The 14,526-nt window shown below is 39.2% G+C and overlaps 1 protein-coding gene across 2 annotated transcripts in view; it reads right to left on the bottom strand.

Moving 5' to 3' along the window:
• Positions 1-14,526, bottom strand: part of BMP2K (BMP2 inducible kinase) — a 117,725-nt gene that overhangs the window by 5,394 nt on the left and 97,805 nt on the right. The window contains exons 14-15 of one of the 2 annotated variants that reach the window (XM_072114400.1): positions 13,569-13,732; positions 3,755-3,856 (exon numbers count right to left, since the gene is read on the bottom strand). In XM_072114400.1, the coding sequence (XP_071970501.1) occupies positions 3,755-3,856; positions 13,569-13,732 (266 nt within the window). The remainder of the gene's footprint in view (positions 1-3,754; positions 3,857-13,568; positions 13,733-14,526) is intronic. The other variant, XM_072114407.1, reaches the window with a different exon arrangement.

Genomic DNA, 14,526 nt, shown 5'->3' with positions numbered 1-14,526 from the left:
GGCCCGAACGCTGCACCGCGGGAGTGAACTGACATGCTGAGTTCACTCCCGCGGTGCAGCGTTCGGGCCGTGCGTTCCCGGCAGCTTGCGTTGCGAGTGTGATGCGAGTTCATCGCATCACACTCGCTAGTGTGGAAGGGGCCTAAGACAACAACTAGTGGAAAAGATATTACTGAAATAAATTTGCTTTGGCTACATTTGGGAATTTGCAAATGTGTAGCTGTATACTGGTGGGCCTATTTTTTGAGGTGCTAAAATTATTAAAAGGCAAATGTCTTCCTTGATTTCATGTGTGCAGCTTTCACTGCAAAATAATGAAATATAAGTGAAAACAATTCAAAGTCAACATCTGCTGACAACGAAAGGCTTAAATTTCTCCACTTATAATCACGTCTGTAGCCTTTCAAGGACAATTGCTCATCCCTCTAGCAACAGTCAGGGGAACATCTTTAATCATACAAGATCATCCCAATCTTCAAGGAAATGTTATGTTCTGATGTTCTTTTTCCTAACATCCGATTAAACCTGATTAATGCCGTGCAACCAGTAATTACATGCCTTCTGCTGCATCGTCATCTGGAGGGTGGGTGCAACAAGCTTTAGGTCTTCTCTCAATTGGTAACATACTGCTACCATCTTTTCACAGCAATTGGCCACATGTCAGGCTCACGGATTACCGAGACATTTCACCTAAATCTACACAATTTCTTTGAGGAATGGCAGAGAAGCATCTGCTCACCATTGCTGGAGATTTGTGGCACTGATGCCGCCGATTTCAAGACATACAAAGACTGGAAATTAAAAAATGTCTCTGAGGTTTATATTTTGTAACATAAATCTTTGATGTAGGTCAAGCATAAAATACACAAGATCATTAAGATGACTATTTGTTCAGAGGATTTTAAGCATTATGCCATGAATTTCCAAAATAGATGACAAAATAAATTGGTTTGCAGAGGTATTATTACATCTAGAGATGCAGTTATTCACATGATAATAAATAACTGCTGGCAGAGCGGGTGGCAGGGTATAGATATAAAGATAGCATTAACAAGTTGTCTTTTTAGCTTTATAATTAAGCTCTGATTTTGATTATTTTCATATTTGCCCTGAATGTTGGTAAATTATAAGGGAACTGTCAACAAAAAATGCTACGTTGAAAATTGTTGAGTTTAAGCCATTTAAGATCTTGAATTTATGAATTTTAAATGCATCTTTTTAAATATAGATACAGGATAATGGTAAAGGGGTTGTGAATGGAATGACTGAAGCATAACATAAATGTATGGGTTCTGATTGTGTTTGGGTCTTAAAAGCTATCCACATTCTGGTGCCTACCACACACAAGTTACTTGAAGATTCCCACTCCGCCTATCAGCAACAGAGGTGGATCACTGTGTCAGCCTGTGATTGGCTGAATGGGCATCTCTTTAAAGTGAACCTGTCACCAGGAATGTAATTTTTAGCTGGTGACAGGTTCTAACAGCCTATGCTACGCTGGTTTTAAAAATGCCTTTGTCAGCATTCTGAATCATTTCAGTAGTTTATAAAAGTTTATTTTGCATTGCCTGCCTCCCTGCCAGCAGCATTTCTTCCTCTCCTCCACACCATTCCCCTGCCTGCTCAATGCACATGACAGGAAGACAATCCAATGGAACGTTATAGACATTGTATTGTGAACTAATGGTTTTACAATTCGTTCTTATTGCTGAAAAAACATCCTCATTGCTCTAAATATAAGCATATTTGTGACCTGCAGATTATGAGGAAACTCTATTCTTAAAGAACATCTACCACCAGGATGAAAGACTGTATGCAAATGAGCCTGTGGGGCTCCAGGCTCCATAGGTGATAATGGAGGCTCATTTGCATACAGTCCTTCATCCTTGTGGTAGACGTCCTTTAACCCCTTCCCGCCGCAGCCCTTTTTCGATTTTGCGTTTTCATTTTTCACTCCCCACATTCAAAAATCTGTAACTTTTTTATTTTTCCATGTATAGAGCTTTGTGATGGCTTATTTTCTGCGTAACAAATTACACTTCAAAATGGTGGTATTTAATATTCCATGCTGTGTACTAGGAAGCAGGAAAAAAATTCCAAATGCAGTGAAATTGGTAAAAAAACGCATTTTTTGCCGTATTCTTGTGGGCTTGGATTTTACGGATTTCACTGTGCACCCCAAATGACCAGTCTACTTTATTCTTTGGGTCGGTACGATTACGGGGATACCAAATTTGTATAGGTTTTATAATGTTTTCATACATTTAAAAAAATTAAAACCTCCTGTACAAAATTTTTTTGGGGGATTTTGCCATCTTCATACTTTGGTGTATGGAGCTGTGGGTGGTGCCGTTTTTTTGCGGATTTTGATGACGTTTACAAAGTTATCATTTTTAGGACTGTACTACCTTGTGATCACTTTTTATAGAAATTAAAATTTTTTAAATGGCAAAAAAGTGCCATTTTCGACTTTGGGCGCGATTTTCCCTTACGGGGTTAAACGCAGTGAAAAAACGTTATCATATTTTGATAGATCTGGCCTTTTCGGACGCAGCGATACCTAATGTGTTTGTGATTTTTACTGTTTATTTATATTTATATCAGTTCTAGGGAAAGGGGGTTTGAATTTTTAGGTTTTTTTATTATAATTTTTTTAAAACTTTTTTTATTTTTACTATTTTTCAGACTCCCTAGGGTACTTTAACCCTAGGTTGTCTGATTGATCCTATCATATACTGCCATACTACAGTATGGCAGTATATGGGGATTTTACTACTCATACATTACAATGTGCTGACAGCACATTGTAATGAATGGGTTAACCCGAAGTAGCTTCGGGTCTTCTCGTGAGACCCGAAACTACCATGGAGACGGATCTCCGCTCCCCGATGATGTCACAGGGAGCGACGATCCACGGAAAGATGGCGGCCGCATTCTCTTTGCAGCCGGCGGCACCTTTGCCGGCGGCGATCAGCGGTAAAACACCCGCAATCGGTCCGGCACCGATCGCGGGTGTTACCGGTAAGCCTTTGCTGCAATATGCAGCAAAGACTTACCGGCTATGGAGAGGGCACGGCCCACGAGCGCTCTCCATGTACCGGGACCCGACATGTGACGTACTATTACGTCACATGTCGGGAAGGGGTTAAGGCTCTAAAACTGCCAAAATAGTCCCAAAATATTCCAATGAGAGATGTGAGCAGTGTAAAACAATAAGGGTAACTGCACACACTGCAGATTAGCCCTACGGAATATCCACAATGTAATACACTAACAATGTAGTGTATAGAATTGATGGCAATCTCATACATACAATGAAGAAAAAAACTTTATCTACAGCCAAAAGCATCAAAACCCTTAAATCCGACTAACATGAGCAGTTACCCTAAGAGTTTTTTAAATTAAGCATACAGTATTTTTCGGACTATAAGGCCCACCATCAATAAATGCCTGCTAAAATGTCTAGGTTCATATATGAGGTGCACCGGATTATAAAGCGCGCCTGATTATAAGGATGAATGACCAGCAGGTGGCAGACCTGTGCACAGTTCAAGGCAGCTGTTGTCTGTAAGTATGGTTCATATATAAGGCGCACCTTTGATTTCTGAGAAAATCAAAGGATTTTTTGTGCGGCTTATAGTCCGAAAAATACGGTAATATAAGCGCAGATAAGCCAATATATTTTAGTTGTTATGACTGATCTCACAAAATTTGTTATAAGCATTCAGCCATTGTAGTAAACAGATGCACTTGCCTGAAGCAGAAATAAATGGAACACAACCAAATGCATCTTCAGACTGTTTGCTTTGTGAAGCAGGAATTGTGACTGAGGATGGCCTGTACTCCTCAAGTTTATCTGCAAAGGAAAATGAAAGATACAACAAAAATATAATCTAAAATAAAATATAAAAAATGCATGCAAGTATGGAACATAAATCAATAAAAACAAAACTTAAGCAAAACTGAAAATAAGACATACATTTATTTATAAGGCTACAACTGATTGTATATGTGTGTATATATACAAGTACCATATATACTCGAGTATAAGCCGTGGTACCCAATTCTAACACAAAAATCTGGGAAAACCTATTGACTTGAGTATAAGACTAGAGTGGGAAATACATTGGTCGCAGCCTACACCCAGTATACAGCCATTGTGGTGCAACTGTCATTTAAGATTATTTTTTTATACTGTGTGGGTGTGTATGTGTGTGATCATTTTTCTAATATACTTCATTAAGAAATTCTGCTTAGTTTGTAGAGAAACAAACAAACTGCAAAGTGTTCCCTAGTAACAGTTTTACTTCTCCGTTGTCAATGCATATCTGTCTACTATCTGCTCCGACAGGGTGCAACCACTTCTTTTTGGTGCACCTTAACCAATAGGGCGTGCAACACAATTCTGTCGGACACTGCATGATAAATGTGTTGCACGGTCCAACTGTGCACCAGAGCGCACATTTCAGTGCAGAAATAGTCAAAATGATTCGCATGTGGCACATATGTGTTGCGGACACTTCTTAAATACACGTGCAAACAGTTTGAACATAAAAGAATGTGCAAAGTCCAACAGAAAACTAGCGCAGGGACTTTAATACATCTGGCCATACTGTACAAGCTGTAAGACATATCTCTACATGAGGGAGCTCTATAGCATATTACAAGAAACATAAGACGGTAACGCTTGGGGAGAGAGGGGGGAGGGGTTAGTGTGGTGACAGGTTCCCTTTAATCGTTGCAACTTCTAAGCCCCTACACACAGTCTGTAGCAGGCCCTCCAAGTATAAATTATTATTTATTGTACCAGCCTTATCATTTGGGAAAGAGACACTTATGGCCCACGGGCCAAGATGCAGCTGCACCCCCTCAAATTACAACACTATTCACAATGAAGCAAGGAGTTGACTTCATACAGCCTGGGTCATCCCGGGAAATGCGGCTGCCACAAGGACCAGGTTTTGTTAGCAAAGCATCTGAAATTAGCCTCAAGGGACCGAATTTCATTGATTCAACGTCACTTGTGAATTTACTTGCGAATAAGTGTCAGAAATAACCATTCAAGTTCACTTTGTGTTTATATTATCATATTATCTAAATATATATATATATTATAATATCATTTTATTTTTTATTTTTTCCAGCAGCAGTTCTTTCCTTAGAGCAAAACTTGTTGAAGGTTGAGCCTTTTAAGATACCTAACAGGAATGAGTTTCCTTCTTTTCTTCACAGTTGATTTATGTGTGAGCTATAGTGTCATTTGGTATTCAGTGGTACTATGATCATTCCTATGCACAGACTAAATCCAATGGAGAAATGACATGTAGTTTGCTGCCATCATGTGTGCAAATGACAAACAGCAGACAAACTTTGTTCAATTAAGTTTAACTTGTTTTACAGTTTGTTTTAACTCTGACATTCTTTTAAGTTGGTAGAGGCCCCTGGGCCAAATATATGATGGGTCCCCCTTGTGCTTTTAACCCCTTCACACCAGCATGTGAGTGTGCTTAGTGTACAATCCTACATCCTGGTGTAAGATTTCCTTTAAAATAAGGAACAGAGCAGTTTTTATTCTGTCCTAACCCCACTGAGAATGTAATAGATTGATTGTTGGCTTGATTCCATTTGGTTAGATACCTGGCATTGCCTTTAATAACTACTGGGTGTCACCAAATTACTATAAATGTGATATCAATAGTACCTTCTTTATGGGGAACAGGTGGACTTTATTAAACAAGGAGCAGATGCTCAGACAGGATATACCGAAAGCATTCACATTTGTGTCTCGTCTCCACTGGATTTTTTTTTTTAGTTTTGTGTCAGCTTGCACATTAGCCTCCACAGCCAGTCTCTGTTGTAGCCTAGCTATGATATACATAAAAAGAAGAAAAAAAGCAGCACAGTCTTTGAGAGAAAAAGAGTTGATGGGTGCTATCCTCACTCTCACCAGTAAGAGTGTAGTAGATATCCAGCGAAATGAAGACAGGCAGCACTCCAAAATAGTGAAAAAACAAGGGTGTTTATTCCACCTCCCGCAACGTTTCGGCTGTAGTCTCAGCCTTTGTCAAGCCCTTGTTTTTTCACTATTTTGGAGTGCTGCCTGTCTTCATTTCGTATGATATACATAAGCTATCTGGCAAAGACGGTAACACGCTAGCTTACCAATAAAGATTCACTATAAAGCTCCCTAATCTGCTCCTGATTATTTCTGCATGCACACTGGTAAATAGCTACACCGGTGCCCTGATGGTGGATGCCGGTGTTGAAGGAGGTGTCACGTGCAGAGGAATTTCCTAACTTTATTTAATAGGATCACTCATGCTCTATACACCCAGTATCTGAACCAAATAGAATTAAGCCAACAACAGTGATATGCTAATTCTCCTTTAGGGATTGGACCTTATCATCTATACTACTGTGATTTCAGGGTGTATAAGAGATTTAAACTTGGAGGGGCTGCAAGGTATCATGGAAACACATTGCCGCCCCCTGTGACATTCTGACAGTTGCTCTTTAAGATAAGTGCTCCACTTCTTTAGCCCCTTCCATACTCCATAGTACACTACCACCAGTCATGTCCTTAGTCTTGAGTCTCACTTGAGATCTCACTTTAGTATAAACTGCACCCTGGGGCTCTGAAAATGCAAGCAAACAGGGGGCAACTTTGGGTAGATTGGGAAATGGGAGACAGCAGGTTAACTAAGGTGAGATTGTTAACGGGTACAGCTTAGGGGTTGCAAGCTAGTGGATCGTGCCGAGACAGTGTCGCGTGGCATGTCGAGACGAGAGAAATGGCAAATATTACGCTGGATGTTAGGATAATGGGAAAATAGTGGGTGACCAGGGAAATAGTGTGAGGGAAGTGTATGAACAGGAGGATAGTGGGGTTAAAGCTCTTGTTAACTATGCATATATATTATTCATTTACTATATTTTCTGTCTGCCTGCATCCTATATTGCAGATAGATTTTACCTTTCAATCAGAACACTTAGCAGTATTAACTAACCTGCTCAATACTGCATAAAAGCAGCATATTTTAGATGTACAGTGGGATGATAGATCCTTCCCTCTGCTGGGATCAGCCGTGCTGTTGGGTCATCTGATTGACAATCTTTATGTGTAGAACAATGTTTCAGCATGCCTTTAGATGATCTGAAGTGTCTTGTTAATTTATGGCCAAGACACAATGTTGAGATGCAAATGTACAACCTTGTGGATATAATAAATGTCATATAAATATAGAGGAGAGGTAAGTTTGGCACTTTCTCCTCTCCAGATGGTCGAATGACTGACACAGCCACCACTCTGTTCAACTTTTTGGGGGTTCTAGCGGTCAGGATCTGTCTGCTATTCAAGGCACTAATATATGCAGGTTCAGAAGTGCAAATCTTCAGTTTTGTTGGAGGCCCCTGGTACTCCAGCAGTTGCAGCTAACTATGACCAATAGAGCTGAACTGAACTGTAAATTTTTCTAATGGGACAAACATTTTATGTCACTCCATGCGGTTAAAGCATTTCACTGCGTCAAGTGGGACTCCATCTGGCTGACGTTTGGAAGAATGGGTTTTGGAGCCTTATTTATCACATGCCTAAAACTCCTGTATAATGGGGCTTCTGCAAGAGTGAGTATTAATGGCAAATCATTGATGGTGCCTAGGCTATATACAGTACTGTTTGGACACACCTTCAAATTCAAAGAGTTTTCTGTATTTTCATGAAGGCATCAAAACAATTAATTAACACATGTGGAATTATATACTTAACAAAAAAAAGTTTTAAACAATTGAAAATATTTCTTTTATTCTAGGTCCTTCATTGTAGCCACCTTTTGCTTTGATTACTGATTTGCACACTCTTGGCATTCTCTTGATGAGCTTCAAGAGGTAGTCACAGTCTACCAATGGTCTTGAAGGAGTTCCCAGAGATGCTTAACACTTGTTGTCCCTTTTGTCTTCACTCTGCAGTCCATGTCTCCCCAAACTATCTTAATTGGGTTCAGGTCTGGTGACTGGAGGCCAGGTCATCTGGTGTAGAACCCCATCACTCTCCTTCTTGGTCAAATTGCCCTTACACAGCTTGGAGGTGTGTTTGGGATCATTGTCCTGTTGAAAAATAAATGATGGTCCAACTAAACGCAAAGTGGATGGAACAGCATGCCACTGCAAGATGTTGTGATAACCATGCTGGTTCAGTATACCTTCAATTTGAATAAATCCCCAACAGGTCACCAGCAACGCACCCCCACATCTCATTCTCCATGCTTCACAGTGGGAACCAGGCACGTAGAGTCCATTCATTCACCTTTGCTGCGTCACATAAAGACATAGGGGCAGATTTATCAAGCAGTCTGAAAGTCAGAATATTTCCAGTTGCCCATGGCAACCAATCACAGCTCCCCTTTAAAATATTCATGAGCACTGGTGAAATGAAAGCTGAGCTGTGATTGGTTGCCATGGGCAACTGGAAATATTCTGACTTTCAGACTGCTTGATAAATCTGCCCCATAGTGGTTGGAACCAAAGATCTCAAGTTTGGACTCCTCAGACCAAAGCACAGATTTCCACTGGTCTAATGTCCATTCCTTGTGTTCTTTAGCCCAAACAAATCTCTTCTGCTTGCTGCTTGTCCTTAGCAGTGGTTTCCTAGCAGCTATTTTACCATGAAGGCCTGCTGCACACAGTCTCATCTTACCAGTTGTTGTAGAGATGTGTCTGCTGCTAGAACTCTGTGTGGCATTGACCTGGTCTCTAATCTGAGCTGCTGTTAACCAGCAATTTCAGAGGCTGGTGACTTGCTTCAACTTATCCTCCACAGCAGAGGTGACTCTTGGTCTTCCTTATCTAGGGTGGTCCTCATGCGAATCAGTTTCTTAGTAGCGCTTGATGGTTTTTGCAACTGCACTTGGGGACACTTTCAAAGTTTTCCCAATTTTTTGGACTGAATGACCTTCATTTCTTAAAGTAATGATTGCCACTCGTTTTTCTTTACTTAGAATTTGTATTATGGCTAGAAAAAAAGCAGCTAACAGTTTGTTCAGTAGGATGATGAGCTGTGTATCCACCTGACTTCTGCACAACAAAACTGATGGTCCCAGGCAAGCAATCCCACTTATTAAAGCTGTCAGGGGCACACCTGTGATGTGAAAACCATTTCAGGCGACTACCTCTTGAAGCTCATCAAGAGAATGCCAAGAGGGTACAAAGCAGTAATCAAAGCAAAAGGTGGCTACTTTGAAGAACCTAGACTATTAGACATATTTTCAGTTGTTTAATTTTTTTCTTTGGTTTCCATTGTTTCTTTTTTGTTAAGTAAATAATTCCACATGTGTTAATTCATAGTTTTGATGCATTCAGTGTGAATCTACAATTTTTATAGTCATGAAAATACAGAAAACTCTTTGAATGAGAGGGTGTGTCCAAACTTTTGGTCTGTACCGTATATATAGGGAGACAAGGCAAGATTGACATTTATCCCCTCGGTTATTTGCAATAGCCCTAGAACCATTAGCATGTTGCTTGAGAGAAAATAGTAAGGGGTTTTGTCAGAGGATCAAGAAAATATACAGACTTTTTGCAGATGACATGTTAATGTTCCTGGATTGTTGTGGTAATATAATTCAAGTAATCATTGATGTGATTAAGATCAATGATTATTTGATCAACTGAAGTAAATCCTCATTTCTTCCACTTGATCCAGTGTCTAATGAAATACAGAATCTTGTTCAGCTTAAAGGAGTGTCAGAAATGAAATACCTAGGGGTTCGGATTAGTAGAGAATTGAATAATTATAACAAAGTGGGGATATGGAAAAAAATTAATTTACCCTTGGCGGCAAGATTAGTTCTATGCAAAATGATGATACTGCCTCAGGTTCTCTTTGTTTTTACAAAAAACAGTCCATTGGTGATAAGTATGAGTGAGGGGGTGGGGGTGGGGGGTCCAGAGGGCATGGATGATAAGTTTGATAAAATTATATTCACCAATTGAAGAGGGGACTCTAGCCCTTCCAGGAAGTATAGCTACACAGTAGCAAAATATAGGTGATTTCAATATGGAAAAAGTTTTTTTATACACTAGAAGGAAAATATTAATATTTGGATGGATATAATATTGGATGGAGTTCATTATAGTCAAAAGTATTTGTTAAAGAACAATTTAAATATCACTTTTTATCATTCACTGTGATGCAATGGTTGTGGGAAAAAGTAAAATTAAAACTAGGTTGGAAACATTTTTTGCATGAGCCTCCACTTTGGGGTGATGTGGATTGGACTCCGATTGAGGGATTCAGATTTTTGTATGGAAAGGGACCAGATTGTGGGGTTGTATAGGTTAAAGACCCTGGAGGGACTATCACTACATTCTGGAATAAGGTTCTTGTAAGCCTTCGGTGCGTCCTTGGCCAAGTGTGAATATAGAAAAGAGCAACATTCTCTTATTAGTATGCTTAGATCTCAGATTAAATTGAAGGGCCTGGTGTAAAAAAAATATATCAGTTGTTGGGTTATGGGTACCTGCCCAATGTTGCTATTAAAAATGGAAAAAAGATCTAGCGGATTTGTCAATGGAGAATTCGGTCGACTCACTAAAAATGATAAAATTTACCACTAGAAATTTTTTTTATAGTGTGTCTTAAGTGTTATTGATACACAGAGCCTTCTATACCCCTAAACCCGTGATGGCAAACCTTCTAGCAACCGCGTGCCCAAACTACAAACCCAAAACCCCTTCATTTATCGCGAGGTGACAACCAAAATTTAAAGCAGTATCTTATTGCTCCCTGTTCTTCAACAACGTTCAATCATACTGGCCTCATGAGTACACCAAAACAGTAGAAAGGAGGGAAAATTTGCATTATTGTAGCTCCAGTGTCCCTCTGTATACAGAGAATCATGGGGCCAGCAGGAGGTCCTCCAAATACAATTGGGCCTTGTCCACAAATTCTCCCTTTTCCTACTGTCCCAAGTAGCCAAGTTAGTCACTTAAAAATATCACTGAAAGCAGCATCTTTTAAGTTGCTTGGAAGTACAGGAAAATTCTTTGAGGCCTGTCTGGTGTGCTGGGACGATGGCCAAGATGCCCACAGAAAGAGCTCAGAGTGCCGCCTCTGGCCCCCGTGCCATAGGTTAGCCACCACTGCCCTAAACGTTTGAATAGGTTAAAAAAAGATAAAGAGAAGAAATGCCCCAGATGTGACTTGGTAGATGCGAACTTAATTCATGTGATATGAAGATTCACAAAGTTATTTTCAATTCTGGACGAAAGTATTATAGAATCTACAATTGTTATTGGAATGCATTATACCATATGATCCAAAGGTATTTATCCTAGGTATCAAAATCGGAGGGGCACAAATTAAAAGATATTAGGCTTGCTGATGGCGAGAAAGGTAATTCTGTATAATTAGAAGAATAAAAAATACACCCAGGATGCAGGATTAGAGAAAAAGGGTTATTTGATATTAAGTGAATATTACATTGGGTAGAGGGAGATGATAGGGCTGTGTTGTGAGAGGCATGGTTAACACACTGTGTTTTCCTTGTTCTAAATATTTTTTAGAACAAGGAAAGTGCACATAGATTTTATTAAGTGGTGCAAGCTCTACTTTTGTCCATGTACATGTTTCAAGGGCTAGCATTTCATTTCATGTCACATTCCTACCTTGACCACCTAAATCAGTAGTGGTGAACCTAGGGCTCTGAGTGCCACATCTGGCACCCATGCTATATCTGTGGACACCCAGACAGGACACAAGGTACCCTATTGCAGTCCCAGGTGGCCCAGTACATGCTGTGCTCAGTTCTATTTTAAAGCAAAACACCCTGGACTTCCCGGGACTGGCATTGCCATCGGAACTCCTGCTTCGGGAACTGCAATTTTTCATGTTCACTGGGACCCTGGGGGGAAGCTACAATGATATTGATTTTCTCAGTTCAAGAGTATTAACATCCTCAGGGTGCCAATAAGATTGAAAGATGTGGCAAAGCAGTTAGCAATAAGTTACTGCAATGTTGACACTTTGCAAAGTGCCAAAACTACAACCAAAACCCACTTATTTGTCACAAAGTTCACCATCACTGACCTTGACGGTAACATTTTAAATTATAATATTTATAAATGGAAATTTTGTATTATACATAGTATTAGGTATGATAAGTGTCAATGGTTGCTCAAAATTAGATCTCCAGAGACAGTAGACAACAATAATTTAGCATGGATATTAACAATTTTATCATGCTAGAACCATTCATTCCATTATAAACCTCTTGGATCAATCGTCATATTACTATTGATGAGGTTCTGACCCCTAGAATCTTTACTGATCCCAAGAATAGTGAACTACAGCACTGATATCTGCTTCATTGTTTCTTCTTGCACAATAACAACATAGCCTCATGCCAACTGCAAACCTCGGCAGTTTGGTTATGCATGTATAATTTCATATTAGTATTATACACATATATTGTGTGTTTGCTTAACTGGTATTCCTGGATAACTCCTTGAAACACTTTACTTCAATGATGGATATATATATATATATATATATTTACAGTGTACGGAGATGGCTGCAATGTATAGCACTGTTATTTAGGCAACTGTGTGGAGATGTCTTTAGTAGAGACCATACGTATAAACTAACACAAGGCATCATCCGGTTTCAGACTAGGCATGTCTTTGAATTCCTGTTGCAATACATTTTAGGGGACAATGGGAGAAAATTATCAGAAGTGTCTGAGAGCAGAATTGTTATATTGGAAACCAATCAGAGCTAATCTATTGTTTTATAAACTGCTATGGGGAAAATGAAAGCTGAGCTCTGATTGGTTGCCATGAGCAAGTAGAACAGTTCTGCTATCAGAAACTTCTTATAAGTCTCTTCCAATGTGTTTAAGTATCTCTATATATTATTTATAGACTTTGCTCATGCATCCCACTACCCAACATTTTAAGGAAAGAGAATTTCATGCAGTTGGGTGTGGTCTGGTTAGTAAGTAGAAATGTACAGACATCAAGGAAAGGTAACAGGCGTGGCCCATTTTTGTCAGAAGCTGTTGGCAAACTATATTATTTGGTGAGACATTTAGCTATTCATGGGTCTAAGATGAAATGATTAGATTATATCATATGCAAGCAAAACAAACAAAACAGGAAATGAACAGGTTTATTGAACATATTATGGAACACGGAAAGTGACTCTTACAGGCAGAGACAGATCAGATGGACTTTGCAGACATTAACGTAATGTGAAAAGGGCCAACTCTTCTTTCAGGCATCGTCATAGGGCATCACTGGTCCGAATGAAGTAGGTAAAAAAATATGTAAAAATAACAAAATAAAGTAAATAAGAGACCTAAATGTCCCTTCTTGTACTTTAAAATCAATGTCTTCTCTTAACAAGCCCTTTCCCATGTGTCTTACTCTGAATAAACTGGACTCAATGTTGCCCCTCAGACACGTAGAAAGAAGTTTTGTGTTTAGATGCAGTCCAAAAGTCAGGGCAAATTCTGGTTGAAAGATTGTGTGTCCGATTTTTTGGGAAGAAAATTAAGCCTTCAATGTCCCCTTACTTGATCTCAGTAGGTCAAATTCTCTGTCCAGCAACTCTTCTTCTGTTAACTTTGAGAAGTTATCATCACCAAATGGATTCCAGCCTGACATGTCTGGAGGATTGTTGCTGTTCTGTTTTGGCAAGTTAGAAGATGCCTCCTTTTTTTCTGGTACACCTGCGGATCTGGTAACAAATACAGTTCACATGAGTTTAATATTTTCGGAAAAGTAATAATGTATGATCTAGAATGCCACAGCAGTCTGGATAATAAATAACCTATGTGTGTAAATACAATTTACAGCATGAAATAAGTTTTTTAAAAAAAATTTAAAATGTGAATGAATGCAATCATTTTGAATGTAGTTTTGTTGGGAGCTTGACAATGTGGTCATATGCTCTTGAACAGCAGGCTACAATTTTCAACAGTCTGTTATAGCCATTCAAGCTGATAAAGTTGTCCATAATTTCTTGAACATAAATTCTTTAAAGCTACCCATTTTGTTTAGATTGCTTCCTCTAAACCTACTTAAAAATTTTAGTCAGCAGAGCATTAATGGCTTCCCAAAATGTATTTATATGATTACAGTGCCACCATATGTGTAGCATGTCCACGTTTTTGCTTTGGCATCGCCAGCAAGTTTGAATGTTGCCCGGGTAGATTCGGGACAGTCTATGAGAGGTGTAGTACCAGCTAAATCTTATTTTGTGGTGTTTTCTAAATGGTTAATACATCTGGATACTTTAGGAGGAATTCTGAATGCCATTTGCCATTGTTTTTCACTGATTATAGTATCCAGGTGTGACTGTATAGCCTCTGGGTATCTATTTATAGTTTATAAAAAGTCGACAATCCTTTTTGTTTGGTTTCAGAAGACAAAAATTTTGTAATGTCTGTGTTTTCTAAATGCTCTGCTGACTAACATATGTATGTTCCCAATTAAGCTATCAGTCCTTCAGGCTCTTTTCTTTATAGATTT

Source organism: Engystomops pustulosus, chromosome 1 (assembly GCF_040894005.1).
Source record: "Engystomops pustulosus chromosome 1, aEngPut4.maternal, whole genome shotgun sequence".
Classification (NCBI taxonomy): domain Eukaryota; kingdom Metazoa; phylum Chordata; class Amphibia; order Anura; family Leptodactylidae; genus Engystomops; species Engystomops pustulosus.
This window is presented reverse-complemented; position numbering and strand designations above follow the sequence as displayed.